Here is a 24,841-nt window from a genome sequence, read left to right on the forward strand (position 1 = left end):
CTTTGGTTAGTTGGGCCAATGGTGTACCTATTTTGTTTATTTTTTCAAAAAAAACCAGCTCTTCATTTCATTGATCTTTTGTATTTTGTTTTGGCTTCAATTTTGTTTATTCCTTCCTTAATTTTAATTATTTCTTTTACTATTTGGGGGTTTGGTTTGTTGTTTTTCTAGGTCCTTGAGATGCATTGACAGCTCATTTATTTGCTGACTTTCCAATTTCTTGATGTAGGCACTAATTTCTATAAACTTCCCTCTTAATACTGTTTTTGCTGTATCCCATGAGTCTTTATGTCAGGTATTGTCATCATTCATTTCCATAAATGTTTTTATTTCTCTTTTGATTTATTTTATGAAGAAATCATTTAGGATAATGTTGTTCAGTCTTCATGTGTTTCCATATATTCTTGAGATTCTTGAATTGATGGTTTCAAGCTTCAATCCACTGTGGTCAGAGAAGGTGCATGGTATGATTTTGATATTTTTGAACTTGCTGAGAATTGCTTTATGGCCTTGTATATGGTCTATCCTAGAGAAATTTCTGTGCACTTCTGAGGAGAATGTGTATTCTGCCACTGTGGTGTGAAAAGTTCTGTAGATATCAGTTAGGTCCATTTTGTCCATATTGTTGATTAGTTTTCTTGTCTCTCTGTTGATTTTCTGTCTGGTTGATCTATACATTGATGAAAGTGCGGTGTTGTTGTCCCTCATTACTATTGTATTGGAGTCTAAGTCTTCTTTTAAATATGTTAACAGTTCTTTTAGATAGCCAGGTGCCCTATTATTGGGTGTGAATACATTTATTATAGTCACATCTTGCTGTTTTATTGATCCCTTAATCATTACATAGTGTCCTTCTTTGTCTCTTTTAACAGTTTTTGTATTAAAGTCTATTTTTCTGCTACAAGGATGGCTACCCCTGCCCTTTTTCAATTCACATGGAATATATTTTCCATCCTTTCACTTTCAGTCTGAGTGTATCTTTGTTGGAGAGGTGTATTTCTTGTAGGCAGCAAATAGATGGGTCTTATTTTTAATCCATTCAGCCAGTCTATCTTTTTAACTGGAGAGTTGAGGCCATTTACATTCCAGGTGACTATTGACAAGTAACGACTTGGCTCTGCCATTTTTCTATGAATATTCCTATTTACTTTGGATTTCTTTTGTACTTTTACTGAGGGATTTTCTGTCTTTGTATTCTTTCATGATGATGTCTTTCTTGCTGTGCAGCACATCCTTCAGCATATTTTGCAAGGCTGGATGTGTGATGACAAATTCTTTCAATTTCTCTTTGGTATGGAAGGTTTTTATTTCACCTTCATTTATAAATGAGAGCTCTGCAGGGTGCAGTATTCTGGGTTGACAGTATTTTTCTCTTAAGATTTGGACTATATCTTGCCACTGTCTTCTAGCCTGTAGGGTTTCTGATGAGCAGTCAGTTGTGAGTCTAATGAGAGATTCTCTAAAAGTAGTCTGGCGTTTCTCTTGTGCACATTTTAGAATCTTTCCTTTCTGCTTTACTGTGGAAAGTTGGACTACAATGCTGTGAAGATCTTTTTTGGTCATGTCTGTTAAGAGTTCTGTGTGCTTCCTGTACTTGGAAATTTCTTTTTTTTCCCCCAAATTAGGGAAATTTTCAGTAATTATTTCACCAAGTAGACCTAGTCCCTTGTCTCTTTCCACATCTATAGGCACTCCTAAGACCTGTATGTTGGGTCATTTGATAGTATCTCATTTATCTCCAGCACTGGTTTTAAATTTTCTAATTTCTTCTTAGTTTTGGGGTGACAGTAAAATTTCTAGAGATTTGTCTTCTAGCTCAGGTATTATTTCTTCTGCCTCACCAACTCTGTTGTTAAGGCTTTCCACTGCATTTTTTATTTTATCTATTGAATTCTTAAATAGAAATCAAAATACTAGACATTAAGATCTTAATTTCATGGGAAATTTTTTCATTCATATCATATATGGTTTTCTTTAGTTTGTGGATTTGCTTCTCATTACTTTTAAGTAATCCTATGATTATTTTTTGAATTCCATTTCCAGCATTTCCTCAATCTCTTCATCTTCACAATCTGATATTGAAATCTAGCTGTTTCTTGAATTTCTGCATTTATTTTTAGGCATTTGTGGGATTTTTTTTTCAGTGCTCCAGGGTAAAACCCAAGTTGGGTGTGGTAGCTCTCCTGTGGTTAACTGGATTGAGAGGAATGGTCACCTCTATTGGTGTGACTGTCCCTTCTCCTCCAAGCTGAGGAATGCCTAGATATTAGCCCCCAGTGTGTGTAGCACTAATCCACACCGCCATATGGACCACACATAAGATATGCAGAGTCCTTCTTGTGAGCAGGGTTCCCTGTGCTATTAGCTGCTCTAGGCACTCTAGGAGCTCTAGGAGCTCTGAGAGTGTGCAGAAGCACTCTGTTACACCCTGCCTCCTCTCATGAAAATAGTGTTTTCTCATTCTCAGTCCCCAGTGCTCTCAGTGTCAAGGATTGCAAGAGGGACCACTCTGCCCTGGTAGACCATCCTATCCACGGGAGGTTTCCGTGTTCCCAGAGCCGGTGTGTGGTCCAGCCCACTGGATCAATTCAGATCCTCCCAACTGGATTCGATGCCCTTGGGGAATGTGGGTTTTTCTCTCTGGTAAGATCTCTGGTTCACAGGTGCACAAAATACTCACCAGCTGCAACTCTGCTCGCTTCACAGTCGTGCTGGGCATGCAGGAGTGTTCCACTGGTGATACTTCACTTCTGTAGGGATGGCGCCCCCTCTGTTCCCGTTGCTGGGTGGGTACAGCTGGCACGGTGGAGACCCTCTCTATTGGTTGCTCTTGAACTGCTGCGGTTGACCCTGCCAGCTGGGTGAGGGTGACCCCAATAATTCTGGGTGTGCATATACAAGCTGGGGTGGCTGCTACCTGCCTGTTTCCAAAAATGGTGCCAGCCCTCCCACTGCTGGCTGCAGGGGCAGCTGTCCTGAGGGATCCGGGCTGGACTCAAAAAAGGTACAGCTCACTAAGCTCTCCCTCCTGCTGTATCAACAGCAGCTTGGACCCATGCACTCTGATCTCACCTGGTTTGCCAGGGCGGTTGCTGCCTTCCCCGGATCCAAGCTGCTCTGTGGTTTGTCGTCTTGTTGCACCTTGCCGCGTGTCTTCACTTCTGCACAGATCCGAGCCTTTTCTACTTCTTTCGCAGGACCTCCCACTGCAGTTCCCCCTGCGGATTTACCCTGACAGTGTGCTTTCTCCACTTTTTTAAATATTAATTTTATTCTCAGCCTAAATCAGACCACCCTCCCATCACTATTCCACCATCTTGGAACCTCCTTCCATCTGTTCAACAACTTTTTGCGAAGAACATATTGCATGTATCACTATTATGCTTTAAAGGACTTTAGTGAATTGGGAAACTCTAGCAAACATATATAAACATAAAATCTAGAAAATTATAACTGCGGCAGCCATTTAAATTCATGGTGGGGTTAGAGGAGTCTATCCTAGTGGCATAAACCAGAGAGGAAATCCTGGGTGGAGAAGAAAGTCATGGCCAGGCTGTGCAGGGAAGGTGGAAATGGCCAGCAGCACACACGGTGGGACAGGACACCAGTCGGGGAAGCTGCCTCCCCAGCAGCACAGAGGTATGGCTCCCACTGAGGCCCAAGCAAGAAAGGAAGCCTGAGTGGAGAGGACAGGCCAACAAAGATCACTGATTCCTTTTACAACGAGTCATTAAGTGCCTGCTAGCAGTTGTCCTCATTTCTGGCAAGATGCTGCTCTGTGGTGGTGTCCCCGCTCTGCCCTGGGAGCAGAGCAGCCAGTCCTCAAACCAGCACTCCAATATGAGATGCCGGTGTCACAAGCAGTAGCTTACCTTGCCGGGCCACAGCCAGCACCAGCCCGTGATTGACTCTGGCTTCATTTTTCTCTCCTCTCCCAAGGTCCTTGTCCTACTGGTGGAACCGAATCCAGTCCCTCCTGTACTGTGGAGAAAGCACCCTCCCTGGCACCTTCCTGGAACAGAGCCACAGCTGCACCTGCCCCTACGACCAGTCCTCCTGCCAGGGCCCCATCCCATGTGCCTTGGGTGAGGGGCCTGCGTGTGCCCACTGTGCTCCAGACAACAGCACACGCTGTGGGAGCTGCAACCCGGGCTATGTGCTGGCCCAGGGGCTGTGCCGGCCGGAGGTGGCCGAGTCCCTAGAGAACTTTCTCGGGCTGGAGACTGACCTGCAGGACCTGGAGTTGAAGTACCTGCTGCAGAAGCGGGACAGCCGCATCGAGGTCCACTCTATCTTTATCAGCAATGACATGCGTCTGGGCAGCTGGTTTGACCCTTCGTGGAGGAAGCGCATGCTCCTCACCCTGAAGAGCAACAAGTACAAGCCCGGGCTGGTCCACGTGATGCTGGCCTTGTCCCTGCAGATCTGCCTCACCAAGAACAGCACCCTGGAGCCAGTCATGGCCATCTACGTTAACCCCTTTGGGGGCAGCCACTCGGAGAGCTGGTTCATGCCTGTGAATGAGGGCAGCTTTCCAGACTGGGAGAGGACTAATGTGGACGCAGCTGCTCAGTGCCAAAACTGGACAATCACCTTGGGGAACAGGTGGAAGACCTTCTTTGAGACAGTCCATGTTTACCTACGGAGCCGAATCAAGTCCTTGGATGACAGCTCCAATGAGACAATCTACTATGAGCCCCTGGAGATGTCTGACCCCTCCAAGAACCTGGGCTACATGAAAATCAACACCTTGCAGGTCTTTGGCTATAGCCTGCCCTTTGACCCAGATGCTATCCGGGACTTAATTCTCCAGTTGGACTATCCGTACACTCAAGGTTCCCAGGACTCTGCCCTACTGCAGCTCATTGAGCTTAGGGACCGGGTGAACCAACTCTCCCCACCTGGCAAAGTCCGCCTCGATCTCTTCTCCTGCTTGCTCCGGCATCGGCTCAAGCTGGCCAATAACGAGGTGGGCAGGATCCAGTCCTCCCTGAGGACTTTCAACTCGAAGCTACCAAACCCTGTGGAGTATGAGACAGGCAAACTCTGTAGCTAATGGGGGGCCCACTCCAGCACTGGGCAGAGATGGGATGCATGAATGCACGCAGGGTGCCTGCCAAGATAATCCAAGCCCTCACCTTAGTGCCAACAGGGTGCTCCCACGAGACCGGAACCCGGGGGCTTGGACTGAAGTAGCCAGGAGAGAAAGCAGCAGTCACTACACACGTGTGTGTATGCACCCGCACACACACACACACTCACACACTCACACAGGGAAGCCACGACTCAGCAGTCTCGGGTCTGTAAAGTCGGTGCTTTCTAAAACGAATGCATTGGAGGAAAGCAGCCAAGGAGGAGATTAAGAACCAGCCAAACCGCGAGATAAGCAAAAGTCCTTAAAAGTGATTCTTGTCATTCAAGGAGGCAGGAGGGGACAAAGGTGGGAGGCGTGGGCGCTCTCCTCCCCTCTCTGGAGTCACTTTTGTATTCTTTTTAACCAGATTTCTTAAAATGCCGTTGTTTAGTGAATCCCTACATGGTTCTTACTTTTTTTGTATGCTGCCTCCTCTGTGTCCTGCTGACGACTGCTTCCTGGAGCCGCTTCCTTAGGAAACGCGACGCGGGCAAGCACCAGAGGAGCCCACACCCAAGGGCGGGCAGGCGGCCAGCCTCCTCGCCCCTCGCCGCTCCAGCTCACTTCCTCGGCCTCCCCAGGGTCAGGGCCCTGGCTCGTTCCACGTCTCCCTCATGGTCCACCCAGAGCTCCTCCCGTGACAGCACCTACCCTGCCCGAGAAAGCAGCTCTGTCAAGGTAGAGAGAGACAATGGATAGGGAGATGTTCTTTTTTTAAAAAAACAAAAACAAAAAAATATTTATTTTGTGACTGTTTTCCTTGTCAATCTGCTCCAGCCACATGAACATCTGAGTAAAAACTAAATTGATTCAATATATTTTTCACAAAGGCCTTTTTTAGGGGAAAAAAAAAAGAGAGAAGAGTCTAGTTGGCTGGGTTGCCTGGATGTTTTTCTAATTGCTCTGTGTGTGTGTGTGTGTGTGTGTAAGAGAGCGAGCGAGCGAGAGGCAGACACAGGGTGGCCAAGGGTGAGCGATGTTGCTTTGTGGGAACAGGGTGGTTTCTGTATACATGTGTATGCATGCCCATGTTGACTGGGGTATAGTTTGTGTGTTGGGGGGGGGGGGAGGCGATTAAATGAGTCATGCAGGACTCTCAAAGAGGTATCCTGCTCCACCCCACTCCTTTCTTCCAGATGAAGGGACAGATGCAAGTCCCAGCACCAGGACAGTGGTTTGACACCTCTGGCTCTCAGAGAATGGCGGCCTTTGTGCTGGGCAGACACCTGCTAAACGGGGCTCGTCTTTCCCCAAACTGCCCTGGGTATCAGGGAGACCCACACTCACCATCAGAGGGTCTACAGCTGTCCTTCACGGGCCATGAGAATGAAGCTGGTGTGGCACTGGTTTCCTCCCCTCCAACAGCCATTCCCCCAACCCAACAAGCAGCTTTGACATAAACCCCGCAGAACACTGCATCCCTCTCCCCTTAGCTCCGCTCCCAGGCGGTTGGAGAATCCCTTGACAGCCTGCCCTTTGGAGAGCCATTTCTATGTCTGTGCTCCACGTGTTCTCAGCGTGCTGCATAGGCATGATAACTCTGGTTTTAACCAGGAGAAGGTCACCACAGAAATACTAAGATCTCATGCCCTGCCTTTGGGGCATCTCAGGCGGCATAAAGTGAAGTGGGAGACAGGGGAAAGATGGTCCTGTCTTTCTGTCCATGAGCCTCTAGGCTTCTTGTCCCCCAGAGAAGGGTTTTAAACTGCATATAATCATAGTGCCGTATTTTGGCCCTACAAGGACACACACTCCTTGGTAGATGAGCAGCCTAGGGATTTATTTCTATTCAAGTCCCAGAAGGCTTCTAGGGTAGAAAGTTAGAGTCACGTGATGATGATTGAGGTGTGGACATGGTGTGGGCTGTTTCTAGTTTAAACCATTGCTTGCTTTGGGGTGTTTGTGCCAATGTCCTCTCCTGTAGGGATGGAAACACAAGATGACATCTTCAGCTACAGGAGTGTCGAGGTGTACCCAAGGAGGGTGTTTTTGATAGGGAGGGGGTTGCAAACAGGGGGAAGGCTTCGATAACTTGCGTCTGATTTCAGCACTATGTTTGTGCACGTCTGTATGCTGTAGGAGGTAGCGGATAGAGACTTCCACTCACCAAAGGCACGCCTTTGAGGTAGCAAATTGCCAAAAGCCACGCACAGCAATACTGAGAGTGGCCAGGACAGCACAACGTTAACAGTGTGGGGCCTCGGTAGGGTGGGTGTGATTGCCGCCACGGGACCTGAGTCAGGACACGAGCGAGGGCTCACATCCCACCTGGGGCCAGTCCCTCAGATGTGCTGAGGGGCAGGAATCCTCAGCCACCTGTCTCTGAGTCAGAGCCCAGAGGAGGGGAAAGCGAACCTGTGGAGTTGCTCGTAAGAATGCTGTGTTTCATTCTTGCAGAGCTGAGAGGTACCATCTTAGAAGACCTCTGGGGAGATGAAGGCGTGCTGTGTCTTGGTTCTAGGAATATGAGGGAACTTCAAAACACTGGCTGAAAAACAGAATTAAAAGATCAGCTCATTACAGCACAAAACAGCTTCAAATCCATGCATAGTTTTTTCATAATACATACTTTTCGTGAACTTTTTAAGGACCCCTTGTCTCTGCGTCCAGCTAGAGATTTCTATTGCTTCTTTGTTTGAAGGTTGAAACCATGAATCCGGGTGTACCAACTCCATCTAAAGATACTATACATATTGGTGCCTTTTGAGCTCAGATGCAAGTACCAGATTGATAGAAGAGCTAAACACACTACTAATTGCAAGAGCAGACATTTTTATATCTGACCTACTCGTCTCTTATCTGGGAGGAATGTCTGACTTACCTTTTCTGGGACAGTGACGGGGTGCCTGGTGTGGAAGAGTGAGGGTCAAAGCAGCAGACTAAAGACTTTGCTTCTAAAAGACAGATAGGAGAAGAGGACATAAAGGATGGACAGAATCCCTTAAGAGGCTTTTTAAAGGCTTGAAACCATTGATTCAGCATAGACTTTCCCAGAAAGCTGGGCTGACAAATCCTCTGATAAGAAAGGGCTGTCAACAGTTGAAATTGTTACCTTTAGAGTCTATAATAACCTAAAGATGTGAACCACCTATTCTCAGACACAGTTGCAAATAAAGAATTGTCACTAATTAGTACGGGGTTGTTAATGTTGGTGAACTCATTGTGGGATTAAGAGCTAAATCACATTCCAGTTACCACCATGCATTAGATAATAACAACCAGGAATTCAAGCCTTAATTGTAACCCCAAAGAACTAATACATCAAATTGCAAATCTGCCCTAATGCTGGAGACTAATACCTCTAATACTAAATAATATACTTAATACCTGCTGCTAATAATACAGTACTGTGCTGTGCAAGCATACGCACACATCAACAGCTAAAAACATAAAATATTATTTTCAATGCTAGGTGTGACAAAGAGGTCAGATCCCAGGACTTGATTTCTTTTCAAAATATGAAAATAGTAGTTGTGATGGGCAGAGCTGCCTTGTCAGTAGATGGAATATGTTGCGTACATTACGTCCTGCCCCCAAAATATTACTTCCAAATTCTGTTTTTTCATCTGGTAGGTCTGTTCTCTTGTATTTCTGAGAGGTTTCTTTTTTGTCATTAAATTCCATATGAAAACTAAAATATCCATATAGAGAAATAAATCATACAAAATAACCCAACAGTAAAATTGAGAATTAGATTTTGGGAGTTTGAGAGGTCATTCAGTCTAATCTACTCCTTCCTGACATTAGGAAAAAGAGGTCAAAAACCTTGAGAGGTTGAAGAGCTTGCCCAAGGTTGAATCGATTAGCAGAGCTGGGAATAGCAATCTCAGCTGGTAACTTCTCCACGTCTCTTTGCCAGTGACATCTGGGTCACAGGGCATGAGAAGGACCCCGTTCAGGATGTGGGAGCGTGGGAATGGAGGAGGACAGAGACAGGAGCATCCTCACCTCTCTCCCTATGCCTGGTTCTAGCAAAAATAGCCTGCGACCACAGCAGGTGGAAGAAAAGGCTGACATTTCTCCCCTGAGAATCTTTAGGCATGGAGTAGACAGGCTCTCATTTAGGCTGGCAGTAGGGCAATCAGCTTGCTGATTTCCTGATGACCCTATCAACTCAATGTTTTTTAATTGCAACATCACACCTCCAATTTCCTGATATTTTCTATAAATCAACCAACTGAAGAGCTTTGAATGTCATTACAATTTTGATAATTTCTGCAAAACAGCTTCGTGGAGGCTAGAGGTTTCGGGATACTGCCAGCATCATCCAAAGGCCTTAGGTGTAGGGCCATGGTTAAGAAGGGTGTTGACGCGATACTCCACAGTATGAGGCGTCCCTGCTGCTCCCAACAGCAGAGCACAGACAATAAGCACCATGAGACCCACGCCACCCGTGACACAGAGCTGGGCTGTGCTCCTGACGTGCCTGCCTTCTCTTTGGGGCAACCAGGAGGAAGGGTCGATTAGAAGATTCAGGTAGGGTGAGGACACTTAGATGCACCCCTTGCTTTGTGGTTTCTCTTTCTGCTGCTGCCATCAGCCAGTGTTGGAACTGTGGGGCAGTCGCTCCACTTCTCTGGGCCCCGATCTGCAACCTTACAGAAGAAGGGGTTAAATTTCCCACAAAGGTGCTGAAGATCCGTCTCAATCTGTCCTTCCATTGTATTAAGATCCCTGTGGCATGGTGGGGGGGGGGGGGGGGGGTTGTGTGGACCATCAAGTCATACAGGTCTGGCTTTGCATGTTGGATCTGTATGTACCATTTACGTGATCTTATTCCTTGATTCGTCCCCTTATCCCTAACGCAACTGCTTCATTCCCACCACCTTAAACTTCCCCTTCCCTCCCCTCCCCTCCCCTCCTCTCCTCTCCTCTTTAAGAACCTTCACCCCTTGCATACTTTTTCTCCACATCCTCCAACTTCCAGCATACATACATTGCCCTAAAACTCAATCTCATTCCTCCTCCCCTTCTCCCCAACACCTTCCCTCCGTCTTTCCCTCCCTTTCCTTCCCCCCATATGAAGTACAAAGTGCTAGGCTAGGTGCAGGATAGTCAAAACTCTATGCAACATATTTCAGGCCATGGAGAAATTGTACAGAATGATGTCGGGGTGGGGGGATGCATACATAAACTGGAGTGGTAGTCTCTAATAGAGAATATGTTGATGGAGCACAGAAAAAGAAAATTACTCACTGAAATGGTCTCTGATGACATCTGTGTGAACCTTTTCCTATCAATGGAAGTAATGATCTAGCCTCCAGATGTTTTACTTCTCAGTGGGGTGAAAGCTACAACATGCCATGTGCACTCCTCAGCAAATAACTATATCTATCTATCTCTATCTATATATCTATATATATATAGATATGGAGAGAGAGAGAGGGAGAGAGAGAGATACGTGTGTGTGTGTGTGTGTGTGTGTGTATTTTGTTTTTTTCAAAAGAGTGAGAAAGAGAGAGACATCCTCTGTCTTCTGGTTCACTTCCTAAATGGCCACAATGCTTGGGGATGGGCCGGGCTGAAACCAGGAGCCAGGAGCTTCATCTGAGTCTCCCACACATGGGTGCAGGGGCACAAATACTTGGACCATCTTAGAACTGGCACCCACATGGGCGCCAGTGTTTCAGGCGGCAGCCTTACCTACTACACCACAACGCCAGCCCTGGGCTTTGATTTCTCTACCATTTAGGATCCAGGTGTGTGATCTTTCTAAACCAACAGGGTGAGAATGAGGAGGTGAGGGAGAAGAAAGAAACTGAATTAAGTCAGAACCCGAAGGCTCCGAGCCAGCTTGCTTATCACGGCATGTTCACAGACTAGCTGCCCTGTGGACTGACTGAACCATGCTGGGTAAGTCAAGGTCTTTTCTCCCAAGCCTATCAGAGTAAATCTGTTCAGATCCGGCCAGGGAGTGCCTGTCACTCTATGGAAACATACATCAGGCAAAATGATTAAATCTGCGCACCAGCAATGTGCAGGCACCTCAGAGGCCTCAGACTTCAGACTGCTAAGGTGCCGTGAACCCCTTAGGCACCTCATCTAAGAAATGAAATGAGTTATTTTTGTTTTCAGTTCTGTCCTTCTCTCCTCCAACCTGTGCGATTACCGCCCTTGCGTCATTAATAAAAGCCACCACCAGAATTTATGTAGGGTCATTCTTCCAAGGCTCCCAGAACTCGGAAGGATGAATCAATCAAGATTATTGAGTGTTTTCAGATAGGGGCTGTGGGAAATAAAGCAAACATTGGTTTGATGTGTACACTTCCTTAATTCAAAAGATTTGCAGATGACTTAGGGAATTAAATAGAGCAGGGTGGGTGGAGAGCTCTGCGCCAAAGCGGAGGCAAAAGCCGGACCTACTGTGCTTTCTAAATCAGACGACTTGGTTCACGTCCACCTTTGCCATTTCCAAGGGGCAAGGATCTGGGTGTGTTGTTCAGTCTCCTTCAGCCTCAATTTGCACCTTTGTAAAAGACAGTCAATAACAGTGTGGATCGCATGGACTATTGTGATGGCAAATAAGATAACCCTTGCCAAGTCCATGGGCAGGCTCATGATAGATGTAAGCGTGGGCTGTTTCCATTGTGTGAGTGTCTATATTTGCAGAAGAGGCGAAACAAAGCCAGGGAGGAGAGGGTGGGGTAACACAGAGGAGGGGAGATATACTCACCTGCAGAAGCAGGCTTCTTCCTGGAAACAAAGAGGAATCTATCATCTGGGCCGTTCCGTGAGGGTCACTGGGTAACACAGTGGAAAGGATCTGCAAGTAGGGTTCTGTGGAAGACACAGATAAGTCATTCAAATGGAGATTTCTTATATAGACTCTCTATAGAAGAGAGAACTTAATATCACAACATAACTCATTACTGAAATACCCAGGAACACTATTCCGATGCTATAACTTCCCACAGTGAGAGAGCCTGGAGAATGGCTAGTTAGCATGCCCATTCGACTGCCTCTTTCAAATAGCATGACAAGTGCACTTTAAGCAGGTTCCGGATGGCAGTCAGTTCCTGGTTGGATTTGTTGATGGGGAACCAGAGTGCGGTACTGCCATAGATTTTTAGATTTAGATCTGAGGGGGGCAGGGTGTCTATTCAAGCTATATTAGAACTCTGAGGTGGGTGTAGGCAGAAAAGGGGAGGCAAACAGGCTCAGGCATCAGAGCGGCACATGTCTAGGCACATTGTCATGGGCACAATGATGGGTCTACCTAATGTTCGCATTCCACACCCAGCCTCTTGGAGCAGTTTATAAGTAACTGTTTTATTGATATAGAATTCATAGGACACAAACACTATCCCCTTTAACATATACAACTCATGGGTTTTTATTTGGAAAGTTGTACATAGATCACCACTATCTAATTCTGAAACATTTACATCACCCAAGAGATAACTCTCGTGCTCAATCTCAGTCACTCCCCGTTCCTCCTCAGCCATGAGCCCCCGGAAAGCTCTAACTTACTTTCCATCTCTGTGGATTTGTCTGTTCTGAACATTTTGGCCAAATGGAATCACACAAAATGGGGTGTTCTGTGTCATGTTTTCAGGGTTCACCTGTGTCATAGCATGTACCAGAATGCCATTCCTCTTTGTGGCTGAGTAATACTCCATTAAATAGATACAGCATATTTATTTGTTCATCAGGTTATGGATATTTGGGTTGCTTCTACTTGGTTATTATGAATAGTGTTGCCATGAACATTTGTGTACATGTTTTTGCATGGACATATGTTTTCAATTCTCTTGGGTATACACCTAAAATGGAATTGCTGGGTACCATGGCAACTCTGTGTTTAACGTTTTCAGAAATTGTCAGCCTCACAAAGCAGCTGCACCATTTTACATCTCCACCAGCACATCCTCCCCAAATCATGTTATTATCTGTCTTTTAATTATAGCCATTCCAGTGGGCGTGAAGTGGTATCTCATTGTGGCTATTATTTGCATTTCCTTACCAACTAATATTGTTGAGCGTCTTTCCATGTGCCTGTTGGCCATCTGTATTATCTTCTTTGGAGAAATGTCTATTCAAATATTTACCCATTTTTAAAATGATTTCCTTGTCTTCTTATTGTAGAGTTGGAAGAGTTCCTCATATATTCTGCATAGAAATTCCTTATTGGATACATAATTTACAAATACTCTTTTCTATTATGTGAATTATTTCACTCTCCTCATAGTGACTTTGGAGCACAAAGGTTTTAAATATTGATGAAGTACACTTTATATGCTTTTTCTTTTCTTTTCTTTTTTTTTTTTTTTTTTGCTTATTTTTGGTGCCGTATCTTTCAAATTGAAGTCAGAGGTGTATGTCCAAATCTTCTAAGAGTTTCACAATTTTAGCTCCTACTTTTAAGCCTCTGAAAATTTGGGGATAATGTTGTAAAGATGTGTTTTTTATTGATTTGAAAGCCTGAGTGAGAGAGTAATAAAAAGAGAGAGAGATACCTTCCAACAGCTGGTTCACTTCCTAAATGCTACAATGATTTATATATATAGCATGTCAGGGGTCCAACTTCATTATTTTACATATGGATATGCGGTTGTCTTACCACCATTTGTTGAAAGATTTTTCTTCCTCTATATATTTGTCCAGGCAGATAAATATAAATCAGTTGATCATAAATGATTCTTTTTTGGTTGACCTGTATGTCCATCTTTATATGACTGCCATTGTCTTTATTACTGTAGCTTTGTAGTAAATTTTGAAATCAAGAAATGTATGCCTTTCAAATTTGACTTTCCTTTGTCAAGGTGTTTTAGCTCTTCTGGGTTCCTTGTATCTCTGAACAAATTTCAGGTTTAGTTTATCAGTTTCTCAAAAACAAAAAAAAAAAAACAAATGAACTCTTGTAGCAAGTACGTTGAATCTGTAGATCAATTTGGGGATTATTGCCATCTTAAACCTTCTGATTCATCAACATTGAATATCTTTGCACTTCATTTCTCTAAATAATGTTTTATAGTTTTTGTGCACAAGTCTTGCACTTCATTTATTTTTTAGTATTTCATTCCTTTTGCTGCATAAAATGGATTTTGTTTCTTAATTTCATTTTTGGGTTATTCATTGTTTATGTACAGAGCTATGGATTTTTGCACGTTGATATTCTCTCCTGGAACTTTGTTGAATCTGTAGTTCTTATTCATTCATTTGCGATTGTGTGTGTATGTGTGTGTGTGTGTTTATTTCTTAGACATTTCTATGTACAAGAGCAAGAGCTTTGGCATTTTCAATATGGTTACACCATGTCTTTAATGTGTGATGCCCCTTATTTAGCCAACATATTCTTGCTCTTCTGTTAGAGTAGGACCATGAGGACTTCTTTCACATTCTCTCATGAGAAGCATATGAAAAAATTGTTTCAATGCAGAATCAGGTTGGCTTCAAGATATCACTTCCAGCATTTTATGTGGGCACACAAAGAAGAGAAAAGCTAATGTGCTGAAAGGATGAAAATAATCAGTAGTCCAGGATGTTTATTCAAAGTATTAGCCCACTTCTAACATTCTAAGCTGTCTCCAAGGACCACTGAATAGCAGCAGTAACTGGATCAGTCATAATAAATGGGACTAATGGGACTCCATGCATAACCTCCTTACTTGCCATCATGACTATTTAGTTCATGCACATATTGTACTAGCACCAGGCTGGCCAATGAAAGGGACTGACTTTCATCTGACCAAGTCGTTCTGTATAGCTGTTTAGCATCTCTTCCACAGTGGGTGCTGTCTGGTAGGCATTAATAATTCAATAACCTCCATACTTCCTTTACTTGTCCATAGAGTCATCCAAATGCCTGTTTCCCAGAACTCCTTGTTTCTAATATTCCAGTCTTTTTACATCAAAGCCTTTGATCAACCAATCAAGTCATTCACCATTGCCTGTGAGTTTCATATACATTTTTACTTCAGTCTCTTTGTATACAAAGTTGATGACCAATTGCACCCTACTCTAGACCTCTTCCCATTGGAAGGATTTTTAGCAGTTACTCTCTGGGAGTGATTGTCCTTGTTGCCTCTCTGTTAGCTGGTCATAGGCCCTTGTCATGGAGTCATAGATAAGGGCCATAAGAAAGGTGCTAATGCACAGTGGTGGATGGCATGGGGCTTTGGATCACCGCTTGCTTAGTTTCATTTGTGCTCTTTAGCACTGCTTTCACTTAATCTTGGATGCGTCATGTCTGTCTTACAACAGATGGTAGCACGGTTTGGCTGAATGACTTTAACCAGACACAGCTAATAATGGGTAAACCTGGCCATAAAGTCCACTGGTGTTCCATGGGTAGAAGTTCTGTATTTGTCAGGGCTCAGCAGTACATCAGGAACTACTTTCTGATGCTTTGTTGCTCTTTTTGGGTGACATGGACTTTTTCCAGAATCCCGTAATTCTACATCATTGCTCTCTTAGAGTTTTCTATAACCTGTACACTCTTGTCCTACCTTACAGGCTTCTAGTATGATAAGGTCTCCTGAGTTGTGTGGTTCAGATGTCAAGGCCACTTCTACTACAGCCTGGTCCTTCCGATGATCTCCTTACTGCTCTTACACTATTCAAAGTTCACAATCTTTTGTGTGACGCAGTGAATGAGTCAGAGTAGTATTCCCTGGTATGGAATGTACTGCCTCCAGAATATAAAGAGGTTATCAATATTTGTGCTACTTTCTTAAGAGTGGGAAGTGTAAGCTGCAATGCTGTATCTTTTAATCTGAAGGGGATGTTGTGGAGTTCTCCAGAACTTTGGACCCCTAAAAAGTTCGTTGATGTGCTGGTGTTGTAAAGCTGTAATCTCCACTCTCTGGAACATGTATGTTTTGCCAAGGCTTCCAACACAATTGTCACTTCTTGCTAATCTGATTTGACTGGCATGACATTGTCAATGTAATGTGCTACTGTGATAATCGTGGAACTCCATACACTCTATCTCCCATCTGGCAATATTATGACAGAGGACAAAAGTGTTAATATAACCTAAGACAAGACCATAACCGTAAACTCTTGTCTATCTCAAATGAATTCAACTTCTTCTGATCTTACCAGCTCAATGGTCACTTATGAATGTGCTGGAGATTGTATTAGTAAAACTACACCTGGCATAGCAACTACAATTGAGTCCGCTACTGAAGTTTGCAGGAGTGATGCATTCAGTTTTGATCCATTCCATTTTTGGGGGCCAGTCTGGTGAAGCCGGTGATTTGGTGTGGACTATCCCTTCGCACTCTTCACATCTTTGAGTTTGTCACTATCTCTGCCATTTTCTCAGGTTGCAGTATTGTAAGTTTTTATTGACTGTCAGCTTCAGTGGGGGCACTGATTCAGTGAGGGTACTGATTCAGAGGTTTCTACTTGGCTTTCCCAACTATACCAATTCTTACCCTATACGGTGTGAAACCAAAAGATCTGCCAGCCTCTAATATATCTTCAGTTATACTAGGAAGTGACCATCAGCAGTTCCGTGAGCCCAGATGACCCACTGGGAGCCAGAACTGAGCTTTCAAGATTCCATTTATTTCTTGGCTCCATACATCCCCCTTCTAATGGAAAGACCATGATGGACACTGAGATCCACATTGGGAATCAATGTTAATCTGATGCTATGTCCAATAATCATTGAAAAGTCTTGGTATTACTTTCCCCAAATGCTGACACTTGAATAAAGCATTGTGGTCCCTTGGGGGAAGAACTGGATGAAATTCAACTGAACACAATTGCTATGGAGTTGCAAGATTTCTTTTTGGGTGGAACAAGTATCAGTTTCTGCCTCTGGTTCTGGGTCTGAGAACTGACTCAGGCCTGGAAATCTGACAGAGGAACGTGAATTTTAATGGGAGAGTTTTCTTCGAACTTTTTATCATCTGTCCTTGGTATTTTTTGGTTATGTAAACTAAACAATACACTCGTTGACTGTTCATCTAAATTGCTTCTGGAAATACCAACTTCCATTAATACTGTCATTGTTCTTCGAAGGATACAGGCCACCCACTCCTTCAGCCCAATTCAAATACCACTTGGATTTTGTCACACTTTGTGGTATCTGTGCCCACCTTGCTTCATTACAATAATTGCCACTACCTTGACTCTGGGGGTTGAGTGCTACTAGCTGGACTTTTATTGTTTGGAGGAACTAATCAAGCTTACTGCTGTTTAGAAACCCTAATTCTATATTTTTCTCTCTTGCCATCAGCCCTGACCTATGAGAACAGCCACCACTGAGTGGATACCTATCTTGCCAGTGCGTCCTATTGCTTTGACATGGGAATGTCCTTCAGACTCTCTCAAGGACTGTATTCAGCTGGTGGATTTCCAGTTTTACGCAATACAGGCATTCTAGTGTGCCAGCTTCTTTGAACCTTTTGATCTCTGCCTTCATCATCGTCCATGGCACTGCTGGCATATTCCTACCTCACACAATACAGACCTTTGCATTTTCCAGCTTCTAAGAGCCCTTCTAGCAACTTTTTGGCATCATTTCCTGTGTTCTTGCCAAAAATCATGTAACAGGGAGACTGCTCCCATATTGGTAAACTCTTCATTATACAACCTTATGCTCTGCTGTTCTTGTTCAATTATCCTAGAATTCAGCCCCATGCATTACCAGATACTACCAGCACATGTTAGCCAGGCCGTGCAGATCCTATGGTGTAGACCCCTCCTTCCAACAGCAGCCTCAGCCTATTTCTGGTCCGGCTGCATTGGGGTTAGATCTTCCTTACTGGACTGAGTCCTGATGCAAACAAGTGTTGTGTTGGAAAGTAAACATCTCATTTGAGGTTTCTGCACCATCTTCAAGCAGGAAGAGGGCTACTATCTTCTAATAAAGCAGAGGGGGATGGCAGAGTAGGGAGATTTCTTGGGGTCCAGGAAATCAAGATTCTTAACGGCATCGACACAGACAGCCTCATGCGGAGGCTCAGTGCCCCACTCCTTCTGTATTAGGTCCTGTTCTTGGCATTAGAGACTCACTGAAGCTGAGAATTCAATCCTATGAGGAGCTCCACTACTTTAACAACTAAGTGTTGAGCCCGGCTTTCTGCTCTTTTGGGATTTTGGCTCTAGGAGATTAGTTTTTCTTTACATTCTGCTAAAGAGGCCCTCTGGCTTTCATGTTTTGCTTTAAAATGGTAGTTAATCATCTGAGCCTGTCATTACTTATCTTTCATAAATCAGTCAGGCTCAGAAACAGTCACCCAGCTCCATCGTCCCTGTAACTCCCATTTCCCTTACCCCTTTACGCTTGAGACACACTGCACCAGGCCCTGAAACCCCTTCTGCAGATAGTCCACAACTGCACACCAGTTTCCCTGTTTTCAAAATCGCATTTCTATATTTCAAGGAGTAACGCTGTTCCACCTACTACTGGTGATGGGGGCTGCGTTGCCAGAGCCAGTGATCAACTCATCTCCAAATTATCACTTCAAAAGTCAGCTTCCTAAAACCACTTTCTGGAACAATGTGTTCTCAGCTGGGAGGTCAAGTGCAGAGGAGTTCTTGGGAGATGCATCCGTAAGGGAGTGAAGAAAGCAGCTTTGAACAGAAGGAAAAGCCGGCCTGCAGTGAGGTTGGAACTGAGGACTAAGCTGGTTCTAGAGGGAGTCCTGGAGCCTGGATGGCCTTTCAGAGTTGTTCCAAAACAAAGCAAGAGAGCCCGGCTTTTATAGCCCCAGTGAAACAGTCACTGGCCACGGACTATGTTCTTAAGGGGGGAGCATAACTTCAGGTCCATGTGGTTCCCTGTGACTGAAGACAATCCCTAGTAAGAGGCAGAGCTACAGAAGTCAACAGGAAGCTGGGATGTGTGTGTCTGTCAGTCCTGGAGAGAGGAACCCTGTGACACACCACACCAGCTCTAGTATTCCCACCAGCACAATGTCTTCCCACGGCCCAATCCCCGCACCTTCGCAGGGAACATTGCTGACTCTGCATAGCCACAGTTACTTTTTAAAGCAAAGGAAAAACACTGTTCCACTCTCATACTCCCACCACTGGTCCACAAAGCTTGGCCAGGAAGGGGGGGTCAGGAGTGACAACCTGGTACCAGTGAGTGAGGACAAGACTGGCCTGGTGGTCTTCCTTTTTTTTTCTTTTGATAGGCAGAGTTAGTGAGAGAGAGAGAGAGAGAAAGAGAGAAAGGTCTTCCTTTTTCTGTTGGTTCACCCCCCAAGTGGCTGCTACGGCCAGCGCGCTGCGCTGATCTGAAGCCAGGAGCCAGGTGCTTCTTCCTGGTCTCCCATGCGGGTGCAGGGCCCAAGGACCTGGGCCATCCTCCACTGCACTCCCGGGCCACAGCAGAGAGCTGGCCTGGAAGAGGAGCAACTGGGACAGGATCCAGCGCCCCGACTGGAACTAGAACCCGGTGTGCCGGCGCCACAGGCGGAGGATTAACCTAGTGAGCTGCGGTGCCGGCTAATGGTGGTCTTCTTAATTGGCACTCTGTCTATAGTACCTTCTACTAGCTAAGTAAATGGAGAAAACTGGTCTAAATAAAAGAGAGAAATCTCAGTTTGGCACTACAGCTCTCTGACCGTGACAGTGTCCTGGTTAATAATCACCTTGCAAATCCAGGGCCTCACCTTCTACTTCACATTGCCCTTCGGCGGTCTCCTGACTCCCAAACCTCCAGGGTCAGGTCAGAGCACACACAAGTCCATCTTGGTCTCATCAGACAGAGAGAATGACTGGCAAAGCTGACTGCGTGTTCAATGAACACGTTCTCCATCCTCCTTGGCACATGGTTTGCATTTGCCAGACTCCTTTGAAGATAGCTGCAGCCATGTGCCTGAGCTCTGGACAGTGGAAGCGAGCAGCCATGATGATGTTCCCCACCCCCACCCCTGCTCAGGCCTCGCTGTAGAAGGGTGCACATGCAACTGTCTTCTTTCTTTCCCTCTTGGGAGAAGACAGGAAAGGGCTCTGAAGAATGAAAGCTAGGGAACATTAGAGCTGTAAGATGGAGTCTGAGGGTCCTTGGGCGTCTGCTTGGAAGAGAACTGCCCAGAGGGACAGCTCCTCCATGTGAGACTGTGATACCTGTAGTCGTGAGTCATGTTGTCCCCACGAAAGGCTGGGTTGCTTGGTACGGCAGTGGGCTCACACTGACAGCTGGGAGACAGATTAATCTGGAACAGTGGGAATCCAAGAGAACCTGAACCGTGTGTCTCACCAACTCAAATTACAAATTACTTGGTGACTTTCTTAGATTCTTTGCACCTGCCCAGTGACTTCAGGTGCCCAGGATAGTAATTTTGAAATCAAACAAACATTTGTCTGAAAATCACTTTGGTGAGAATAGGAGGTATGCAGAACACCCTTGTGATCAGAAGAACCTAAATGCAGCTAAGATTTGCAGCTCTATGTCCCCTTTGACACCCTGCACGAGTTTTCCATGGAGTAAAAATCTTCCCTTCCCACGCCCCTCGCCTTTGTCTTCACAAGCAAATGAAGAGCTGTACCCCACATCTACTTGGAAATGCACTTTTTTTCCTTCCAAGGAACACAGAAGCTGTTGGTCTATGTTCAGGGGTTTGGCAGGGGGCATTCCCCAAGAGGCCATGGGCACATCAACCTACGGCAAGGCAGGCTAGCTCTGGGAAGGCGTTTTTGCACTTAACCATGCCAGCCTGGCCCTCCACAACGTTCACGCTCCTACAATTAAACTGTTCAGTTCTCAATCATCTCGAGCTGCTGCCAACTGCTGGCTGCTGATAGTCAGAACTGCTGCCCGGAATGTCAGCAACTCTGCTTCCTGCCTCTCCTGCGCTGGCTTCTCTGTACTCTCCCAGCCTCCGCACGACAGTCAGCTCCTCACCTTCTTTGCCTGGCTGATACCTGGAGGGACACTGGGAAGGTGCAGTGGGGCTGCGAGGCAGTGACTTGTTTTAGTACCCGCAGTCTGTGCCACCAACTGTGTCATTTTGTGGTGTAGACACTGCCTCTTCCAAGTGGGATGCTAAGCTTGTTCCTGCAGAGAGCAAACCACCTGGATGGTGGAGAGAATGCTGGCAGAGAACAGTTTCTGTAAACCATGACAAAGAACCTTTCTGTCACCCAGGACGGCAAATGCGTATCCAGATTTCACAGAGAAACTAGGAAAACCTTGGTCGCTGGCCACTTTATTGCCTTCTCTCCATTCCCATTATCGACACCCTGGATTAGAAATATATCATCTTCCCTTAACCTTTATAAACGCCTACCTCTGTTTCAGCCTCACGATTTCATCCCCTTGACCTGTGGTCTTTGACACTGAAGCCATTAGCCTTGTGGCTACTGAGGACTTGAACTGCGGTGAGATCGACTTGAGATGTGACATAAATGGAAATGATACAACAGAGGCAGAAGACATTACAATAGGAAAGAATGTGAAAAGTCTCATTAATATAATTTAATGTCGACTACAGTTTGAGATGCTTATAATGATTATATTTTTAATATATTGCATTAAATAACATGATCGAAATTAATTTTTACTTTTTAAATGTGGCTACTAGAAGATTTAAAGTTACATAATGTAGCTTGAATTTGTGGTTCACAATGAATATGAGATAATACAATGTCTAGATACTGACCAGAATGTCCTAGAAGCACAAACTGCCTGGGTTACCATCCCACTCCCCACAGCCAGTAGGACAGATTCCAGTGTCCTTAACATGGCAGACAAGTTTTGTGCCCTGTCTCTCCTGTGTGTTCCAACCTTGGAGACAGTGTTGTGTTCCCTCCACCTCCACCTGTGGGCAAGCCTTCGCCCACCATAATGCTTCCAGCATCTCTGCTTTGGAAATACCCTCTCCCCACCCCACCCCATGCCCCAGCCCTCTGCTGCCATCTAAAGTGACTTTCTCCCTGAGAGCTGCCCACAAAACTTCCGACTCCTCTTCCCTCGCTCTCTCCTCTGCTCAGGGAGAGGATTCAGGTGGAGCAGGCACGACACTGATGGTAGGGAGTGCAAGGGGGCCCTTCCTCTAACCTCAGGGTAGTGTGGAGGCCTCCTGCAGCTGTGAGTCCCAAGTGCCTGTCTGGTCTCAGCCTAGAGCCCCCACGTCCAGGCCCCTCGCCCTCTTCACACAGGCGCCACCTTCCGGTCGTAGCTGGACCTCAGCAGGGCCTCCCAGTGATCTCTCTATGTCGTTGTTTGGGAGAAAATGAGGACTAGGCCTTAATCACTAGTCCATCTCCAGCAGCCCACTGTCTCCCACAAAGCTGACTGGGATCCTTACAAAAGAAAACTTCATTGGGAGTTATCAATCTGCTGTCTGTCAGGCACCAGGCTGTGTGCCGGAGATGGAGCAGTGATGTACTCCCTGCCCTTAAAAAACCCCTTCTTTCCTACAGCGAACAGCAATTTCCCAGCTTCAAGACCCAGCCTGTGCAGTTAGAAGTACGGACTCTCAGGCCCACCCCACAGTTCCTGATGCATAGGTAGGTCTGCAGCAAGGTCAGATGTTCATGGCAAATGCAGGGAAACCCTCTCGCCCACGTCCACTAACAAACATCTCTGTTCATCTGACCAGGCATCTGCTTCGTGTCTTTGTTAGAGAGGCTGTTAAGGAAAAAAAGGTACATGGGGGAAGAACAGTGTTTGCAGACTCCAGTCTATGAAATGCCTCCATCCGTACAACCGTGTTTGATCTGTGGGCTAAAGATGATCTCTTATTTTTTTTTTTTTAAAAAGGATTTATTTACTTAGTTGAAGGGCAGAGTAAGCCCTTCAGAGAGAGAGAGAAAGAGAGCGAGAGAATGAGAGCGAGAGAGAGAGAGATGGAAGGAGGGAGGGAGAGGAGAAGGAGGGAGGGAGGGAGGGAGGGAGAGAGAGAGGGAAGGAGATATCTTCCATTCCCTGCTTCACTCCCCCAAATAAATGCAACAGCCAGGTCAAGGCCAGGCCAAAGCCAGGAGCCTGGAACTCCATTTGGTCTCCCACATAGGAGGCAGGGATCCAAGTGCTGGGGCCATCTTCCATTGCTTCTCCAGGTGCATTAGCAGGAAGTGAGATCGAAAGAAGAGCAGCCTGGACTTGAACCTGTGCTCTGGTGCACAATGCTGAAGCCGCTTATCCTGCTGTACAGTGCCGGCCCCATCACCTCCCTTTTAGCAATACGACCGATTTGCCCAAGTTCACAAATGAGTTAAGTGGTAGGGAGCATCGAGTTCTCACCGGGAGTGAGTAGTGGGGACTGGGATCAAAGGCAGCACTGTCTGCCTTCCTACTTGACTAAGCATTTTCCCTAACAAAGATTATCCTGAAAGCCACAGGGATTTCATCGCTAGGATTTGGGAGGGGTGGAAGAAAGGAAGAGGATAAAAAGGAAGGAGATCCGGGATGTGCAGCTGAGAGGTAGACGTGTAGACCAGCTGCTACAAATGCTTGAGTGCTTGCCAGCGGGCCCCAAGGCTGTAACTCAAGGCCAAGGTGGCTGCAGCCACAGGTGACATTCCCTTGCCCCCGTGTGCCTGGACTGAGCTCTGGAAACCCTGAAACATCTCTCTCCTTCTTTTTCTCCCCGCCTGCTCACCTGTCCAGTCCGTAGGAACCTCTCCCATCCCAACCCAGGAGGATGCTGGGAGATGTCCGGCTTCCCTGGCCTCTGTGGCCACTTGCTCTTCACAATGACTCCTGGGACAGACAGCACTCCCCCTCACTTGTCCTGCATGCCTCCCCCGGGCTCTCAGAGTAGCCTGGGGCTTGGCCCGCAGGGGTGACGGTGAAACAGGAAGCTCGCCGTGAGGTCAGGTGGCACCCAGAACCAACGCCCCTGCTCCGGGCCAGCCCTGCCATCCCCAGGCTCCCGGAGCTCCGGAGACCAGGTTGTCAGTTCAGCAGACCTGGCTGCTGACAGCTTTCCGGAACAGCCGGAGCACAGTCAGCTTCCTTTCTCTCTCTCTTTTTCCTTTTCTTCCCTTCCTCTGCTGTTGTTGCAAGACTGGAAGCCTGACTGGAATTTAAAGCAAGTCTTCAGGATAAAAATATATGTTCACACCAAGCCCTGCTCTCTCCGCAGATTGGCAGCTGTCCACTTTCTGGGACTGGAGGATAAAACAGCTGCAAATTGTTAGGGGTGGGGTCTGGCCCAGGAAGGCGGGAAGATAATTCTCTGACGCCTGAGTAAGCTTCTCTGTCGGGTGACTGGTCTTGTGTTTATGTGGGGCACAGAGGGGCAGGAAATTTTCCCTGGGCAGCACCTGCAAGCTGTCCTTGCCAACCCAGAGAGGCAGAGGTCCCTGGAGCCTCCTGGTCTAACACAAGCCCATCTTCTCGGAGTTCACTGTCTGTTCTCCCATCAGTCCCTGCTCAAGGCGGATAGATAAATAGATGGATGGATAAGAAGAAGAGACTCTAAACAGCTTAGATAAACTATCTTATTTACATCTCCTAGTCCAATCTCGCAATCCATCGTTCTGCTTATTGTGTGTGCACTCTCTCAATCTGCTGCGTCAGCCCCCGTTAACCATTCATCTGTCTTCCTTTTGCCCGTCTACCCCTCCATTTCCAGCATCAAAATGCATCTGAAGCTGGGACACAATGAGGCATGTCCTTCCACTCCACTTATCCCGGAAGGGTGGCTGTGGTAGCTGACACCGGTGGCTTCCTATGACTCCTCCTGGGGAAATATGCAAATGTCTTTCTGAATGCTCAGGGGACAAACGCCAAGTGTCACATCTGCTGGGCGAGTGCTGCATTACCAGCTCTGAACAGAGCAGAGTTCCCTA

At 46.1% G+C, this 24,841-nt stretch overlaps 1 protein-coding gene across 1 annotated transcript in view; it reads left to right on the top strand.

The window, feature by feature from the left end:
- The window catches only part of BRINP2 (BMP/retinoic acid inducible neural specific 2), a 126,767-nt gene extending 120,926 nt beyond the window's left edge, over positions 1 to 5,841 (top strand). The window contains exon 8 of the mRNA XM_008263810.4: positions 3,940 to 5,841. Within this exon, the coding sequence (XP_008262032.2) occupies positions 3,940 to 5,056 (1,117 nt within the window). The 3' untranslated portion in view covers positions 5,057 to 5,841. The remainder of the gene's footprint in view (positions 1 to 3,939) is intronic.
- Positions 5,842 to 24,841: the final 19,000 nt, after the last annotated feature.

The sequence above is a fragment of the Oryctolagus cuniculus genome, chromosome 7 (genome assembly GCF_051225735.1).
Source record: "Oryctolagus cuniculus isolate XC-2025 breed Fujian yellow rabbit chromosome 7, ASM5122573v1, whole genome shotgun sequence".
Lineage (NCBI taxonomy): Eukaryota > Metazoa > Chordata > Mammalia > Lagomorpha > Leporidae > Oryctolagus > Oryctolagus cuniculus.